The 18,328-nt window shown below is 50.2% G+C and overlaps 1 protein-coding gene across 1 annotated transcript in view; it reads left to right on the forward strand.

The window, feature by feature from the left end:
• Positions 1–4,428: 4,428 nt before the first annotated feature.
• CRHR1 (corticotropin releasing hormone receptor 1) overlaps positions 4,429–18,328 on the forward strand; it is a 99,446-nt gene continuing 85,546 nt past the window's right edge. Inside the window, exon 1 of the mRNA XM_054014455.1 lies at positions 4,429–4,730. Within this exon, the coding sequence (XP_053870430.1) occupies positions 4,695–4,730 (36 nt within the window). The 5' untranslated portion in view covers positions 4,429–4,694. The remainder of the gene's footprint in view (positions 4,731–18,328) is intronic.

Raw genomic sequence — 18,328 nt, forward strand, 5'->3', positions numbered from 1 at the left:
CTGACCGGAGCAAAGCTGCCGTAGTTCCAGGTATGTTCCAAGATGGTTGTATCAACAGTTCCGGACTACCTTGCCTTACACGAGGTGGTGTCATAAAATATGTTGCACAAACAGACTAGAAAATTCCAATCCCAGTTGCAAGATCTCAAAAGCTGATGTCTCCTTCCCAGATTGGATTGGTGAGAGAGGACGGCTCTCATTTTGGTTGGACATTTTGAATCTTCAGAAGATGTATGGGTCACCATCTGATTGGTCCATGCCTGCACCTCCAAGAAGAAGAACCAAGTTGGACCACCCAGCAGAAACAGGATAAAACGGCCTATCTCCTTCAGCACATCACTTCCTGAAAGCCAAAGACACCTGGAAGAGAGACGACTGAGGTCCTGGGCTAGCCACCTGGGCATCCTGGTGACATCAAGTACTTGGATAGGCACCTTTAACTGTCTCGTTCTATTTTCCAGCAATTCAGGTTGCCCACTAACGCACTGGGAAAAGATTATAGTCCTGTCTGTCCTTCGCTCCACCCTTGTTTGCAGCGTCCACTCCTGCTGTGAACAATAACAGAGCTAAAATTGACGGCTGAGCAAAGATCTGGTGATAAGCAGCACAGACACTTTCTCTTGGGTGATGACCCAAATCAGTCAATTGACTGTTTTCTGAAATTGAGTACCTTATTAGTAAGGACGCATATATGCTTGTTTATGCATTTTAAAGGTTGTCAGAGAATTACTGTGTCTTTGTTTTATAACAGGTTCCAATCAAGATTGTTGTAAAACGGAACCAGTTGTTGTTGTTAACTAAGAATGTAGTACTCTGTACATGTGGTTCATGGTCTCACCTTGCCGTTCACGTTCTAGGGGTATAGAGACATAAAATGAGACCAGCTGTGCATGCTTTTTGAACTGCACTAAGTCTGTAATAAATGTAAGAGTTTAGTTTAGATAGTTAGGAGTGTTAGATGCTGAGGCTAATATAATTCATGGGGAAACAGGTAAGAAGGGTTGAATACTATGGATCCACTGGGAAGGAGACCTTGGTAAACTGGCAGGAACTGACCAAGCTGTCAGTGACCTAGCATTGGACTCTTTTTCATATAGTCTGTTAGCAACCCCAGAGCTGATAACCAACTGGCACAAGTGAGGTCATTCTAAGGGACTCAGTCAAAAATGTAAACAAAGTCACCCTCCCTCCAAAGTGACTGAGTATCTGGCATATGTTCTACTGTGGTTGTGTAATTTGATTCTGACAACCTAAATGGTTATCTTGACCAGTTTTCTAGTTGATGTTAGCCAAGTCATAGTCCAATACATAAGAACGGCCAGACTGGGTCAGACAAAAGCTCCACCTAGCCCAATGTCCTGTCTTCCAACAGTGGCCAATGCCAGGTGCTTCACAGTTAATCATCGAGTGATCCATTTTTGCCTTCTTATATCCTATACTATGAGTTACTGTTGTTAGGGATATTTTACAAAACTCTGTAAAACTAAATTCAACTCTTGGGTCTTTTCTTTAGTTAAGTAATTGAAATTCAAAGACCCCTGAGAATGGTGGTATGAGGAATCAGATAAGCAGTTGCTTAACTAAGGTTTGTTTTATACCCTAGCTTTCTTACAATACTGACCTCCTCTTTATCTGTCCAGGATATTTTGAACCCCAGGGTTGCTCTTGGTCATAATAACTGGCAGAAGCAGTGTTTGAACTGACGGGGATCTGACGTTTGAACTGACGGGGACCTGCCATTTGAGCTGATGGCAGGGGATGGCTAACTCGACGATTGGCTGTTCTGTTCATTCCCTCTGGGGCACTGGCCACTGTCAGAAGACAGGATACTGGGCTATATGGACCATTGGTCTGAACGAGTATGGCCATTCTTATGTTCTCTTGCTTCTGCTGGAGGCTGACTCGTGCCACCATGGCTTCAATAAGAAGCAAATGCCTTGTCTTTGGAATATACCCAGAAAACCAAGTGGAGTAGGAGAGGGAGCAGGGGGGCAGTGTGGCCTAGTGGACAGTGCACTCAATTGGGACTCAGAAGCACTGGATTCTGTTCCTTGCTCTGGCCTCCTGGGTGATGCTGGGCCAAGTGGCTTCACTTCTCTGTACCTCAGTTTACGCACCTGTAAAATGGGGATAATACTGCTGCCCTCCTTTGTAAAGCACTTAGTGATCCACTGATGAAAAGCAGTACATTAAAAAGCAGGCATTGGTATTATTACACCGTTCCTAGCGAATAAAGGCTACATGTCAGCGCAGGTACTGCTCCCTTTGTCCCAGTTCAGGGGAAGGGATAGTAGTCGGCCGGTCCAGAAAATAAGGGGAAGCTGGTCCCCATGTGCAGGGTGATAGGATTGGGGTGAACCTGCAGACAGGGAGTTTGCCATTAACTCCTTTTTGCTCATGCCACATGCATGCACCTTGACGTCTTGTGATTGCTTACAGAAAAGGACCTTGCTGACTAGGGTGACCAGATGTCCCGATTTTATAGGGACAGTCCTGATTTTTGGGGCTTTTTCTTATATAGGCTCCTATTACCCCCCACCCCCATCCCTATTTTTCACACTTGCTGTCTGGTCACCCTATTGCTGACTAGCTGTTTTTTTCCTGCTGAGTCATTCCAGGCAGGTATACTCCCAATTCATTTTCCTGGGGCTGGCTAACCCCAATCACCCTTCTACAAGACAGCAATCCTTCTACAAACCTGCGACATACTCTATCGCCATTGCCCCGTCCAAGCCTGCAGAAGCAGTTCTGGAAGCAGCGGTGTGGAGGGTCACTTTACACAAGGCAGGATAACCCCGGGTCCCATTAACGGAGAGTGACCCATAGGAAAAATGCTACAATATAACAGTCCTGAACACTTCAGTAATGCCTCTGTAAGCGACAGGGTCTAGGACCACTAGGGAATATTGCATCCGGCCAGGTAGCCCGAGTATTATGACCCCCAGAAATGCAGCAATGTTATTGCATTGCAATGCTTTGAACCACTGCTTTACCTTCTTTTATAAAGGCAACCCCTTCCTCTGCCAGCTTCCCCTGGAAATGACTCCGTCCAGGCACGCTAGGCAGCCAGGAATAAAATCCTCTACCCGATCTATCCCTCCTATCCTGGAAACAAATTGAAAACTGTACTGTGGGTCCAGGAACGCCAAGAAACAAAACAAGCGGTGGCTATTTTGTCCTGACTCTATCCCCTAGCGATCCTGGGGAAAGTGACCGTGGGGGCTGTCATCCCCGGGGGTTCTCTCTTGGTGCCACGGTTGGACAGCACTTCCCAGGTCCCCCTGGAGTGGCAGTTAGAGCAGGGGAGGTTAAGAGCCAGGACTCCTGGATTCTACTCCTGGCTCTGCCACCGACTCGCTGTGTCCCCTTGGGCAAAGTCACTGCCCCAGTCCGTGCCTCAGTTTCCCCTGCTGTAAAATGGGGATAAATTACACTGATTTCAATTCCGGTTCAAAGTTCACTGGCGTCCGAGTTCGCAGGACTTGCTCTGAAGCTCTCACGTTTCCGGGGTCAGCCAGGGACTGGGGGGGTGGGTAGGAGATGGGCCATGTGCCTGTAAAAACACCTGTGAATTCAATCTGGGGATGCCAGGTTAGCTCAGGGCTGTCACAGAAGGAGACAGAAGGGGGGGGGGAGGGAACCTGCACTGGGCTGTGGAGGGGGATAATCGTCCTAGGAGTGGTGGGGGCAGAGTCCGACAAGGCCCAGGGCCGCTGGGACTTTCCTAAAATCCCCTGCCCAGCTGCATCTCCCCCAGCAGAGCCGGAGGACGGGGGAAGGCGCCAGGGCGCAGTACCGCCCCAGAAACACCAGAGGCGGCTGCTGGCACAGGCGTGGATCCCATTCCCAGCCCCGCTGGCTGGTGGCAGGCGGCAGAGAGCCACCCCCACCCGGGGACAGCTCCCACCCACCCCCACCCCCCAGCCTTTGTCCCGCTCCCTGCAGCCAGCTGCCCCCCCTGCTCCGCCGTGCGCCCTGCGCCCCAGCCCGCCTGGTGCGCTCCAGCCGGGCTCCTCTCCCCGGGGCGCACGGTCCATGCCTTGCCATGTCCGGCCGCGCCGGGCGTCCCACCGGCTCCGCGCCTGCAGCGCTGCAGGAGTGAGTTAAAAATACCCAGGATCCTGCCTCCTCCCCCGGCCTCAGTCTCCCCCCTGCAGCCGATGCGCCGGGCTCAGCCTCTGCATCACCAGCCTCGCTGCTGGCATCCGCCGGCTGATCCGTTCCTGCAGGAGCAGGGACTGGCGAGGGCTTAGGGAGCCGCTGGCCCGGGCGGGCTCCCCAGGCAGCCGGCTGCAGAGAATCGGGTCCTCCCCTGGGCTGGGCAGGTTGGAAGTAACTGTTGCAAAGGGCGGGGGAGTAGGAAGGCGAGGGGGGAGGGCTGTGGAGGAGGAGGAGAGAAGCTGGTGGGAGGATGGCGAGGAGAGATGTAACCCAGCCCCATCCGAACAGGGGAGCTGGAAGGTGGCGATCCAGGAGCCGGAGCGGAGCGAGATTATAAAAGGAGGACACGGGCTGGAGCAGAGGGACAGCGCCTGCTCCCAGAGACCTCGCTTCGCAGGCTGAGAGACCTTGGCTTCCTCCCAACTCCTTCTCCTTGACAAGAGCATCTGAAAACAGCCCAGCGCCTTGCTCCCAACCCGCAGAAGGGAGCATGCCTGGGACAGCTGGGCCAGGGAGGAATTAAAAGCCCCAGGATGGTGCTGTGGGCATGTCCTCATATCTTCCTTCAGGTAAGAGTTTCTCCAGTTCTCCTGCTGGGTTTGTCAGCCCTGTCCCCCGCCCCAGAGATAGGGCCCCCTTGGGATGTCTTATCCCTGGATTGTGGAGTGAAGGGGAAAGTGAAAAGCCGTGCTGGGAATTCTGCTGGGTGACACTGTAGTTTGGGGAGAGTGGCTGTATTTTTGTTTATAAATAGAAGTGCCCTGAAAAGAGACATCGGTGCACATACCAGATGAACTTCCAGCCAGGAAGCAGAGAGAAGTGGAGGAGCTACATGGAGGTAGTTTCTGCATGGCTTTCCTTTTACGCAGATTAGAAAACCCAATCTCAGTATTGCGAGCTGGGCACCCACAAGGAGATGGGCTTAAAGGACATGCTCTGGTGTCGTAGAGAGTGAGCCAGCAGTGAGAGAGTGTCAGCCTATCTTTCCTCCAAGCAAATCCTCTGGCATGATGCTCCGCACCTCTCTTGCTTCATTTCCTAGTAAAACCATCTGCTCATCGGTTTCCTTAAACTGCAGGAGAGGAAGGTCCCCCTCTGTCTTGGCTGGGATGAAGCAGGCATGGCAAATACATGTCATGCCCTCCCCACCTGCGTTTCGAAATAAACATTCTTTTCAAAGGAATATACTTTAAAAACAATTGCTCTGAATAAAGCAGTAGCCGCCTTTCATTTTTCGGAGGCGCAGAAAATGCAACATTCCAGCTGCTCAGGAAATGACATTTCTTTTTCTCCCATGAAAATGTTCAGGGTTTCATTGAGAAACCAAACACTTACAAACCAAACGTTCTTCCGTTGCCTAATGGGGAGGGGGGAGGATTGTTTTTCGATGAGCATCTGAACGTTTTTCACAAAACCGGACATGTGGGTTGAAAAATGCCAGATTTTTTCTTGACAAAAAATGTATTGACAGAAATGTGTTTGACCAGCTCTATGCAAAACGCTGCGTTAACGGCACAGTAAAAGCTGCATCCTTCAAATGACAGTCAGCAAATGCAGAGGTTCAAGTTCTATCATCCCTTTTAGCACAGTGGCAGTTTGCACGCTGTGTGTCTGCGTGTTAGGTTATACGTTGTACAACAGGAACAGTAAGAAGTATTTAGATGCTCATTTTAAGCAGCAAAACTAGGAGTCGAAAGTGCCAACATTTGCTAATAATTGTTCATAAGTGTTAATAAGCTGTTGGAAGTTTCTGTCTTGAATGACCTGAGTTTCTGATTTTTAATTGGGCAACCACTCTATTGCATTAACAGAGTGTTTTGTAGCTAAATTCCGTGGTGGTTTTTTTAACAAAAATAATGGGAAATATTGCCTGTTTCGAGTTAGAATTTAAATGGTCCTCTACATTTCCACTGTCTTTGATCGCAGAAATAGCTGAACCTTTCCCCCATCATTCTTTCAAAGCTTAACTCACCCTTGGGCAGAGACCAGTTCTGGAGAATTCCATCCCGAACGATTTGAGAAATTATGATCAGTTCACAAAGTGGGGTAGAGGGATGAGAACGGAAGTAATTGAGCAGCCTGTGGGTTCGAGATCTCCTAGTATATAATGTGTGTGTAAAATAATCAGTAATACACCAGACTCACCATAATAAATTTACATGTCAACGCACCACATAGAGTCATGGAACTGTAGGGCTGGAAGGGACCTCGAGAAGTCATCAAGTCCCGCCTCTGCTCTGAGGCAGGATCAAGTAAATCTCGCCCATCCCTAGACCATCATACACTTTGCTTCCTTCCCCAGACCTGAGGAAGAGCTCTGCGTAGCTTGGAAGCTAGTCCCTTCCACCAACAGAAGTTGGTCCAACCTCTCCTACCTTGTCTCTGTCATATCCTGGGACCAACATGACTACAACAACACTGCAAACTAGAGCATCCTTGACAGATGTTTGTCCAAGCTGTTCTTTAAAACTTCCAAAGGCGGGATTTCAAAACCTCCCTTGGAAGCCCGTTCCATAGTTAGAAAGTTTTTCCTAATATCTGGCCTAAATCTCCCTCACTAGAGTCCTGGTTTAGATGGTTATCTGAACTAACATACAGTGTACTCACCTCTGATGGATCACACCATGCCCCATAGCTCCCTTCCCACACCAATACTTTCCTCCCAGCACCTCCAATCAGTTCCTCCCAGGTGGGGCCTCTCTGGGCACAGGCTGGTGGCTTCCTACCGTCCTTTGTCTATGTAGAGTAGATGGACTGTTCTCCAGTGTCTTCAGGGGCAAACCAGGCATGGCCTCAGTGTTGCTCAAATCCTGGTCAGTCTTTGCAGGGCTTGGGAGAACTAAGAGTCCCTCCTACGTGGCAACAGAGTGGAACAGAGATGTTCTGAGTGGCTCAACCAGGGGCCCCTGAGCCAATGAGCCAGTATGGTTTCTGCTAACTCTGGTTGAACTCACAGAACCCAAGTGAGTTCAACCAGTCAGAGAACCAGAACCAATGTCACATGATTTACACGACCAATCACAACCATGCAACCCAGCCTGAAAGAAGTCAACCTAGAAAATTAAACCCCTCCTCCAAGCGGAGTTTTTGCTCCAAAAAGAGAGAACTGCCAGAGAAGCCATGAAATCCCTAGGGACTTCGCTATTGCTATCAATTTTGCGCCAATACTATGATGATGGATGGCAGTAAAAAATCCAGAGAGAGATGTGAAAATTTGCTGCAAAAAGGTCACCCTTATCCTACAAGTGATTAAAAAACCCGAAAATGTTCATGTGACATTTTGTCAGGAAATGTTGACATTTCATACAATTACTGCAATTTCCAAATTGTTTTACCAGCCACAAAATTGACATGTTTTGATGGGAAGGGAGGGGGGGAAGAAACCTTTTGCTGCAAATCTTTTGCCCGGCTCTAATAATAGTAATAATGAAATTCAAAACTGAGACACCTCTGCTCAAAAGCCTGAGGGAAAAGTACGTGTGTGTGTGTGTGTGTGTGTGTGTGTGTGTGTGTGTGTGTGTGTGTGTGTGAACTAATCACCTGGATCATTTCATGTCTCCAGCGAACGAGATAATAGTGCAATCAGTGCTGAAAGTAGTTGTTCCATTGCTATCAGATGGCTGTACAGAAATACAATCTGAGAAGCCCATGGGAAAATCAGAAACCCTGTGTAGAGTCCCTCATATGTTTACACAGATCCATTGGAAGGTTTGTGTCCTAAAAGCCTCTCTTGAGTGGCTAGTCTTGAGTGAATAGACGTGGAGTTATGCATCACCTGCATTTTTTTCACCGCGTCTAGGGAAAGATTTAATCTACCAGACAAAGGAATAATGAGATCCAGTGGTTGGAAGCTGACACTCGGCAAATCTAGACTCAAAGCAAGGCCCAAATTCCTAACAGTGAGGACAATTAACCATTGAGACCAGGACAAGGTGGATTCTCCATCTTTTGAAGCCTTTACATCAAAGCTGGATGTCCTCCTAAAACATATGCTCTAGTTCACCTGAACATTACGCTCTGAGCGTGTAGGCCAATTTGAGTCTCTCTCTTTGAAATGATGCAAAAGATGGGGACCACACTAAAAAGACCTTCGATAAACCGTGACTCAATCCCCCTTGGAAGCTTATTTCTGTGCAGTGAAAGGTTGCCCTGGATTTAGGGGCTGGCTCCGTTCCCTTAGAATCAGAATTCTGCTTTCATTCATGTACTTATTGATTTTTGGACTAGGAAAAAGCCAGAGCCAGTGAAAATAACAGAAATTAAGCTACAAACAGGCTGGGAAGGGGAGCTGCTGCAAGAAGCAGAGCAGTTTTCAGTTAATCGACAGGTTCGTTGGCGTGACAGCGACTGGAGAGGAGACTGAGTGATGAAGAAATTCACTCAGAAGGGCCATTTTCCTTATGCTGCAATATTAGACTCCTCTCTAGGCAGTCATGTTCTGAGGAACTCACCTGAAAAGTAGCTGACGCACATAAAGTTGAAGCACTATTCATTTTTGGCTTGTGTCTTTTTCCGAGTCAATCTCCCTAAATCTGGGCTCTGCGTCATTCTCACAAGCGCACACAGAGAACAGCTCCCTTCGTACAGTGCCTACTCCTAGAGGGTAGGTTTGTCTTTCTTTTTCATGTACAGTCCTTCCCCAGTCTGCTTGTGTTCATAGCTAATGCTCTGGGTGAAATCGTGGCTTCATTGAAGTCAATGGTAGAACTCCCGTTGACTTCAATGAGGCAAGAAGTTCATCGATTCTCTGGCAGAAGGAACCAATGTGATCTATATATGGAGATATACCTATCTCATAGAGCTGGAAGGGACCTTGAAAGGTCATCGAGTCCAGGCCCCTGCCTTCACAGTAGGACCAAGTACTGTCCCTGACAAATTTTTGCCCCAGATCCCTAAATGACCCCCTCAAGGATTGAACTCACAACCCAATGCTCAAAGCACTGAGCTACCCCTCCCCCTGTCTCATCCGAGCTCCTGCAAAACACCGCCAAAGAACCTCACCCAGATAGTCCAGCAAAACTTCTCCCTTTACATTGTAGAGCTCAAAGTGCTAAATGAAGGGTGAGTATCATTATCCAATTCTATGGATGGGTAAACTGAGGTGCCCACAACCACTGAGTGAGACAGTAGCAGAACTCAGGTCTTGTCCCAGGCAAGAACCACAGTGGTCCCAGTTGCAAACTCTCAGCTAACTAATTATATTTGCACATCCCGTGCTTGTTAGAGGACTAAAGCTGCATGGTTGAGCTGAAAAGGGGATATGTTACGACCAGAGATGTTCAGAAAATGGAATTCCCATCCCATGGGAGCCCTGTATTTCAACGCTTGTTTTTGTCCTGAAACGGGACCAAAAAATGTTGACATTGTGTTGCCGCGCAAAAAGCCCCAAACACTTCCAGATCTGCAGTGTCCGAGCATATCATTTTTGACATCGTCACTCAAAGCAAAACATTTCACTTCCAAAACATCGGTGGTTTGGATATTTTCCAAACAGCGATGTTTCAAAACATCAATATGAAATGAAATGTTTCCATTTAGAATTTTCCCATGGGAGAAATTGAAATTGACATTTGCCCACGAAAAAGGTGGTTTGCTGTGCTATGTTGGGAGAATGCTTTGGTCAAAGAACGTTGACTGGCTCTAGCCAAGAAAGACATCCACAGCCCAGGAAACTTACAAAATACTGTCGTCAGGGCTGTATTATTATAATTAGCAGTATTACTTTGTATTGGTAGTATCATAGAGCCTAGCAGTTCTAGTCAGGCTCCCATTGCGCTAGGTGCGGTACAAACAGAACAAAAAGACAGCCAGTGCCCCCAAAGAGTTTACAATCTAAAGAGACAAGACCGACCCCGGGTGGGGGAGGGGAAGAGATAAAAACAGAAGCAGAGAGAACAACATATAACACTGTATAATCTGTAACAGGGCAGCCTGCCCCTTTAGGCGCCAGGAGGCCTGGGACCGGTCAGCCCTGTTCATTTAGCCCAGCCCTGATACGCATGTCCGGGGTGGTGCATTTCAGAGGAAAGTCCAGCAACTGAAGGCTGGCTGGGGAGAAGAAGGAGGACTGGGACTAGAATCTGGGCCCATGCTTGGAACCGGCTGAGGCCTGCCAGGGGTCACTGGGAGGAGGGTGCCCCTGATCTGGAGGGTTGGGATGACTGGAGCCCAGGAGTCCGACTTCAGACTGTGAGACGGGCTGCTGCAGCTGGGAACCCTCCTGTAAAGGAAGAGGGCTGAAGGCTGAGCCCTGTGGAGCTGAAGACGCTTTTGTTTTGATGTTGTTGGGGACTTGGAGTAAAGGATTCTGCTGTCCTGGAAGGGGTGGAATGCTTCTATGATTCTCTGTAAATCTAGAGCAAGTGAGAGCGGCATGTGGACCAGAGCGAGACGGGGCTTGGTTCTCCCATCTTGGGTCCCCTTTGGAACCTATTGGTGGGACACACCCCTGCCGGCACGACCCAGGTGATCTGATATTTTGCGCTGCCTTTCCATAGGTGTAAATGAAGCGAGTGGGGAGCCAGGGAGACACAAATATCTGCACCCATGGGAGCAGGGGAGCTGAACGGGACCAGGCAACTCAGTTGTGGGCATGGGAGTCACCTCTTTTACCAGGAGGAACCTGTGGAGGGAGAGGCACGGTGGTGTGCATAGGAAAAGGGGGGGCAGCTGGAGAGCTAAATGGGGCTTAACAGCAAGGACAGCAGACCTAGGTAGGGGCCAGGAGAGAGTCCATAAACCATTCGCCACTAGTCTAGTCTAGTCTAGTCTACCTACTGTCCTTCGTCTAGATAGCTCCATAGTATTCAGGGCCAGAGGTATCAGTGATGTCATATGGCAACAAGCTCTCCTCTGGAGTACACCTGGGATGGGGGGCAGGGGCGGATGCAACTACTAAGATTAAAATGTTCACCCGGCTTCCTTCTGCCCCACCCACCGAGCGCCCCGGAGGCCAGGGCTAGCCTCACGGAGACCCACAGGCCTTCAGGCCCAGGCCCTCAAAGGTATGAACTGAAGTTAGGAGCTATGCCCTGCCTTCCCCCTGCCGCTGCCAGCCTTGCGCTGTATGGGTTATTGCATTGTCTCAGCACACCAAGAGCCATGCATTAAGCTACAGGTTTAACCAGAAACACAGGACTGGGTCTATGCACTGATCTGGACCTCAGGACCCTATTAGCCACGCCCCTGGCAGCCATTAACCCTACCCATGCGGTGGTTCGGAAAGGCACAGCTAACAGCCGGACGACCGTACCTCTGCTCACACCATGCCGTAACCATAAGACTGTGGCTTAGGCCGCTGGAGTTTGTGGGCCCAGCTTAGATAAAGGGAGGGATAGCTCAGAGGTTTGAGCATTGGCCTGCTAAACCCAGGGTTGTGAGTGCAATCCTTAAGGAGACCGTTTAGGGATCTGGCAAAAATCTGTCTGGGGATTGGTCCTGCTTTGAGCAGGGGGTTGGACTAGATGACCTCCTGAGGTCCCTTCCAACCCAGATCTTCTATAAAAGCTGATTGTGAAATATTGCTGAAATGGCAAAGAGTGAGATCAAACCCCATGGGGTGATGCCAAGTTGGGGTCATTGGGGGGTGGGCGGGAATCACTGAACAAGCTTGAACCCTGTTGTGAGCAAAAATTAATGATAAGGACTGGAAACGTTTACCGTCCTGTTTTTTTTAGGGCACTGTATCTTGGGAACCCCTTGGCCAAATGGCCTCAAATTTGTATCACCAAGACTACCCTGGCCCCTAATGAAGCCTGGGAAATTTGGGGACAAGCTGAGCATGCAAAAACGTGGATTTTAGGGCACTTAGCGGGCAAACAGCCAGTTCCTGAACTGTAGCGGTGCTACTGCCCCACTCTGCTCAATTAACCCTATATATATCGCTCTATAGATCACTTCCTCCCTTGACTACGCCAAGGAATGACCGACTGAAATCTAATCCAGCAGCAGCCCCGGCAGGCCCTTCGCCCTGCTTGTTCTCGGGGGCTCTCTCAGCCAGGGCCCCCGCTGACTTGCAAAGCTCAGGGCAGCTGTTGTGCTTCTGGGGCCGTGGAAGAAAGTCACCCGGCCGTCAGCTTGGCAGCTGGGAGTCACCCCGGCAGGCGCCGCCTTGCAGGTCTGCCTGCCTGCTGAAAATCCTTGCTGTGCGAAGGCAGCGCGGCGGATCCAGGGAACTTCCAGTGGTGAAAAGGCCTCATCTGGAGTATTGCGTCCAGTTTTGGTCCCCCGCACCACAGAAGGGATGTGGACAAATTGGAAACAGTCCAGCGGACTGCATTAGCCTGGCTGGGAACTAGTGAGCACCCCTGGCTCTGTACGTGTCCAGCCGGCCTCAGTACAGGATCCCTTTGATGGTCATCACTGCTTCCCCCTGAAAATGAATTGCGGTGGCTCCCGAAAGCTACTTCACAATTAAACACGCCTCGGCCATCGCTGCCTGGGCACGTGCACGCGAAAAGTGAGCTGATGGGGCGGAGGCGAAGGGACCAAACTCTTTGCAGGGAACTTCCAGCTGTGAAAAGGTCTCATCTGGAGTATTAAGTCCAGTTTTGGTCCCCCCACTACAGAAGGGATGTGGACAAATTGGAGACAGTCCAGCGGAGGGCAATGAAAATGATTAGCGGGCTGGGGCACATGATTTACGAGGAGAGGCTGAGGGAACTAGGATTATTTAGTCTGGAGAAGAGAAGAGTGAGGGGGGATTTGATAACAGCCTTCAACTACCTGAAGGGGGGTTCCAAAGAGGATGGAGCTTGGCTGTTCTCAGTGGTGGCAGATGACAGAACAAGGAGTAATGGTCTCAAGTTGCGGTGGGGGAGGTCTAAGTTGGATATTAGGAAAAACTATTTCACTAGGAGGGTGGTGAAGCACTGGAATGGGTTCCCTAGGGAGGTGGTGGAATCTCCATCCATAGAGGTTTTTAAGGCCCGGCTTGACAAAGCCCTGGCTGGGATGATTTAGTTGGGGATTGGTCCTGCTTTGAGCAGGGGGTTGGACTAGATGACCTCCTGAGGTCTCTTCCAACTCTAATCTTCTATGATTCTATTAAACTGCCCTGTGTCTCCCAGCGCTTGTCACTGACACCCCCCGAGGCACTGCTGAGAACACAGACACTAACGCAGCTGCCTGGCATGTCTTTGTTCTGAAACGCACGGAATAGTTTGCTTAATAAAGCTTAGTGGCTCGCTCTCCAATTTCAGCCCCGCTGAGAGGGGGAAACCCAAGCTCCACCGCCCATTGCTAATTAGGCAGCTGCCCATCCATCTTTCTGCTCTGAAGCTGTTGCAGGCCTTCCTGCCGCACTGCTCAGATCTTGTCCGAAGCAGGAAAATGCTTGGACTTGGATGTTAATTAATTAGTTAATGGCTCTGGAGCCCTTTGGAAATGGAGCAACGCTCGGTGTTAATCCTGATGAATGAGGATTTCGCTGTTAGGTCACTGGCGGGTCGGGGGTGGTCACACACACACCGTGTCTCTGCGTCCACCGTTCACACACCTCTTAGCAGCAGTCACCACCAGGGCTCTCCTGCCAGCTGCTTCGTGCTAACACGTGCTGACAGCTTATCTCTCAGCCGCCGCCTTTCTCTCCAGCAGGGAGGAGACCGGCCCACAAAGCGCGTGGTCAAGGCCACATTCTTATCTGAGGCTTGGGAGGAACTGGAAAAGTAATGCACAAAATCGGAGATGCACGCCGGCCTTGACCGGGCTGGGAAGTGTCCTACCCGGGAATGGTCTGCCCAGAGTGAAGAGGTTGGGCTTGGTGTGCGTGGGTGCAGGGTGGGGCTGGTAGGCCTATGATATCCTGGGGATCAGACCAGCTGATCTGTGCTCCCTTCCAGCCTTAAACTCCATGAGGGAGACAGTGCCAGAGACTGCGTTGCACAGGGGACTTTATAAAACCGAACAGGGGCGGCTGTGGGAGCCCTGACTTCTTGCTGGCAGCAGGGCCTGATCCTGATGTCGCATCGGAGGGCGTAAAAGAGGAGTTAGTAACTCCGCTGCAGCCAGTGGATTTACACTGCAGGGAGGTCATGCCGTGAGACCAGATAGCGCGCACTAGGTAGGGTTGTTTAGGGTTTTATTTAGTTTTGAAGTCAACGTGGGTCTGTCTACACTGCAGTTAGGCTCCCGCGGCTGGCCTGCGCCAGCCGACTTGGGCTTGGGTTAAGGGGATGTTTAACTGCTGTGTAGACGTTCCGGATTGGGACCCTCTCCCTTGCAGGTCCTAGAGCCCGGGCTCCAGCAGGAGCCCAGAAGTCTAGACTGCAGTGAAACAACTCCTTAGCCCAAGCCCTGCAAGCCCAAGTCACTTGGCACGGGCCAGCCGCAGGTTTTTCATTGCAGTGTAGACAGATCCTGTGACTCATGCATCCACAGTGCAGCTCTCTGTCCTCCTCTAGTGGCCACATGGAGCATTACGTTTCTATTGCCACCTCTGCGCTAACCAGAGCGGGCCCTTTTAGTCCAAGCACTAGAGCAGGGGGTCTCAAACTGGGGGTCAGGACCCCTCAGGGGGTCACAAGGTTATTACACGGGAGGTCGCGAGCTGTCAGCCTCCACCCCAAACCCCGCTTTGCTTCCAGCATTTATAATGGTGTTAAATATATTAAAAAGTGTGTTTAATGGATAAGGGGGGGTCGCACGCAGAGGCTTGCTGTGTGAAAGGGGTCACCAGTATAAAAGTTTGAGGGCCACTGCACTAGAGCCTGTAGGACTGATCCAGGGTTCAGTCCTTGCTCTGCACGGTGTCCCAGGGGCACTGCGTTACATAAATATCCCACTTCTCCAGCAAGGAAGAGCTGATGTCCAGTGAATGGAGCGGCTTTGAAATTCACAGGCCCCTCTCATCCAGCAGAGCCCAGGGTCCCAACTGGAGGCTCTCGGGGTCAAGAACAAAGCTCAAAGCCTGGAGTGTTATCCAGCCGGGTGTGCGGTGCAAATTCTCGAAATCGCCTGCCCGCTTCAGATCCATTTTACACAGGAAAGTTTGTATCAGATTAAAGATGAACGCGAAGAGCCCAGTGACGCATAGCGGAATTGGGAAGTATCCTTTTAAATGGTGCGTGACTCCTTTTGTGCTGCTGGAGGTGCCCTCTGTCAGTCCCCAGGTAAAAGCGAGGTCCTGGCGGGTTATATTCATTGAAGAGCCGCTGGCACTTTTGATAAGAAACAAAGTGTTAGCCCCGGTGTCTTGACTAAAATGCACTTCCCTAAAATCTCCCTTTATACTTTCAATTGGATTTGCCCCTCTTCTTCTTCGCTTCTAGTCCTACTCTGTTCTGTAGTGCTGTTACACAGCACGCACGTTCCACCCCAGAGATGGCTGCATTCCAGCGTGCCTCAAGGAGAAAGAAATGGCTGTAAATCCCTTGACATTGAGATAACTTCCCTGTGGACCAGGGCTTCAGCTCCCTTGTGGGGAGGATGTTTTATCCCAGGGCTCTGCCTCTCTGTCTTAAGCAGGATCCCTTGAGGCGGGATAGATGAGATGTTCATTTATAGGTCCCCCAGCTTTGAAACCATGGCATATCTAGCTGGTGGATTGACCCAGCCTAGATATTACATTCCTCCCATTTGTGACCCTCCAGCTAGCCAGCGAGACAGGCTGGGGCTGTCCCTTTGAAAAATGGAGTGGGTTACCTCCCACATCCGAAGTGCCATCACTTATTTTTAGACAGGAGACAATGAGCTTTTCCGATTAAATCCAGGCAGCGGCAGCAGCCATCAGATAGCATCCAGGTGGATTCAGCCTACACAGTCAATATTAATATCGAGCCTGTTCTCAGAGTCAATGTTCAGGTTATTACGTCCGGCACTTCGGGGGCAGGGAGGTGGTGGTATGTCCTTCCTGAGTGTCAAGCAGCCATGGCATTAATGGGAGTCCAGGCTCCACTCCCCCCCCCCAAACCCACTGGCTTGGAAAGGTATCCTGGAGACAAAGGGAGAAAAAGAAAAAGGAAATCAATTGCTAGGACAGCCGTGCTGGAGGAAGCCACCGTGTGGCGAAAGAAGCTGCTGTGCAGAATTGGCAAATGAACTTCCGTAAGGGGTGACATCTCCGTGGTGGGCAGACCGATCCCTTTACATGCTGCTTTTGGATAGGAAGACTGAGACTTCGGGTAAAAGTGCCAGAAATGCCGAAGTGCTTTGACACCCTGGCACCCCAATATTCACCACTGTCATGTAATTAGGATCTGCCTTATACACAGTATGCCTGGTGAGGTGTCATTCTAAAAGTCTTGATCTGCTAGACGTTCATATCTCATTGGATTGTATGTGCGATCGTCGTGTGTGAAGTTATGAAGTTTGGCTATGTAGGTGTTGTTGAAACATGTCGTGAGGTTGAAAACACCCACAAGTAGCCTTTCAGGTATGACAGTAAAAAGGCCAAACAATGTGAATGGCTTATTGAGGAAATGCACACAAGCACCAGGATTACCCCAGGAACCGTGTACAATAGGAACCTCTCAGAGAGAGCACTGCACAATGGGAACTGTCTGACCCAGCTCACAGCAAAAGAGCTTTCCAGCAAGTGCGGAGAAGATATAAAAGGGGGAAAATGACATTATAGGGGGACCTCACTCTCCCAACAACAACAAACCTGGAAACACCTGAGGGGCAAGGACTGAACTGTGGGAAATGATGGTCCCAGGCTAGAGGGATTTTTAGCCTGGGTGTGAAAACCTGGGAAAGCCAAGGCAACCCATGCCTTAAGAGTCTGCTAGTCTGTTTATCATCAGGGTGAGAATTTGCTAATTTATATCCTACCTATCTAGTGTGTTAAGCTCAGTTTGCGGTGTTGTTTAAGTACTAAGGTTATCTGCACAATACAGTTGCAGCGTCTTCAGATACTAATAGCCAGCTCTTCTGTAGCACTTTTCCTAAACAGAGCTCAAAACTCAACACCGTCTTTACTCCTCACCGCCGGTGAGGCGAGGCAGGGACATTACCCCCATTTTGCAGATAGGGAAGGTAGGCATAGGGAGACCGAGTGACTTGGCCAGCATCACACAAAAGAGCTGTAGCAGAGCAGGGAATTGACCCCTCATCCGCTACACTAGGGCCCTAACCACTGGGCCTTCCTCTCGAAAACAGCGGCTGAGGAACATGCCGATGCTTCGCAGCCTAGTGCGGAGAAAAGCCCATTAATCCAGCCTCCCTAGCTGGCCTGCGGACAAAGAGAAGGCTGGAGCGTTCTTCATTCTCAAGAGTCAGGAACGTCCCAGGTGTAATTCTATTCCTAGCATCCCGCTATAATTCCCAGAGGCTGTGCAGGGATAGCCCAAGCTCCTGTCCAGCAGGAAGCCGGCGTTCCAGGAGGAACATCTGAGCCCCAGCTTGGGGAAAACAGGCCTGGAACCAGGATTAGAGGGGGACCTGCTGGCCGCTAGCTCCGGTAAGGGCTGCAGAGCAAACTCCATTCTAACCCTCTGCTCCTAACTCCCAGTCTGCAATTGCCCGTGGCTGGGCCTACGTTTTCCAAAGTTACTAGTGAGTCTGCGGGCTTCTACTCTGTTCTGTCCAGATTCTTGTCCCACGCTCATCACCGCAGTATCTGAGCGCCTTGCAGGAGACGAGCCTAACCTCTGTGTTTGTTCTTATCCTAAAAGTGCGTGCAGGGGAGGGTCTCGTGTTGATAGGAGGTTTCTAATTATTTTTAGGGGGTGAAAAGTCTTCAATGTACCGGGGCCCCACAGGAGACCTCTCAAAGGGGCCAGACTTTAAGAGAGGGCTGAACACCTAGCACCCTGAAAATCAGACCCCTTTTAAAGGTGCCCCCAATCTGAAGTCCCCAGGATCACTAACCACTTTGGATAGCACGGGCCTCGGTCTCTGCCCAGCGATGAAGTTGATCTGCCGTCCTGGAGGATGAGAAGAGAAAAGACACTTTGCCCTCTGAAAAATATTCTTGCCATTTATTCGCCATCTCTAAAGCCAAAGCGGTGAAGGGCTGAACACTGCAATCGAAGGAAACAAGCCCTCAGGATGGACCATGGCACAGCCTTCCCCTGGAGGGAACTGGCTTTGATTTGACTGAGCGAGGAATGTTTGGCTTTAAATGGGAGGCTGAAGGTTATGGCAGGCCTGGTGTGCCACACAGGAGCTAAGTCTGATGCAAAGAGAGGAAGGGGTCCAGTGGGAGGGACTGAAGATGGTGGCAGAAGTG

Source organism: Malaclemys terrapin, chromosome 25, assembly GCF_027887155.1.
Source record: "Malaclemys terrapin pileata isolate rMalTer1 chromosome 25, rMalTer1.hap1, whole genome shotgun sequence".
Lineage (NCBI taxonomy): Eukaryota > Metazoa > Chordata > Testudines > Emydidae > Malaclemys > Malaclemys terrapin.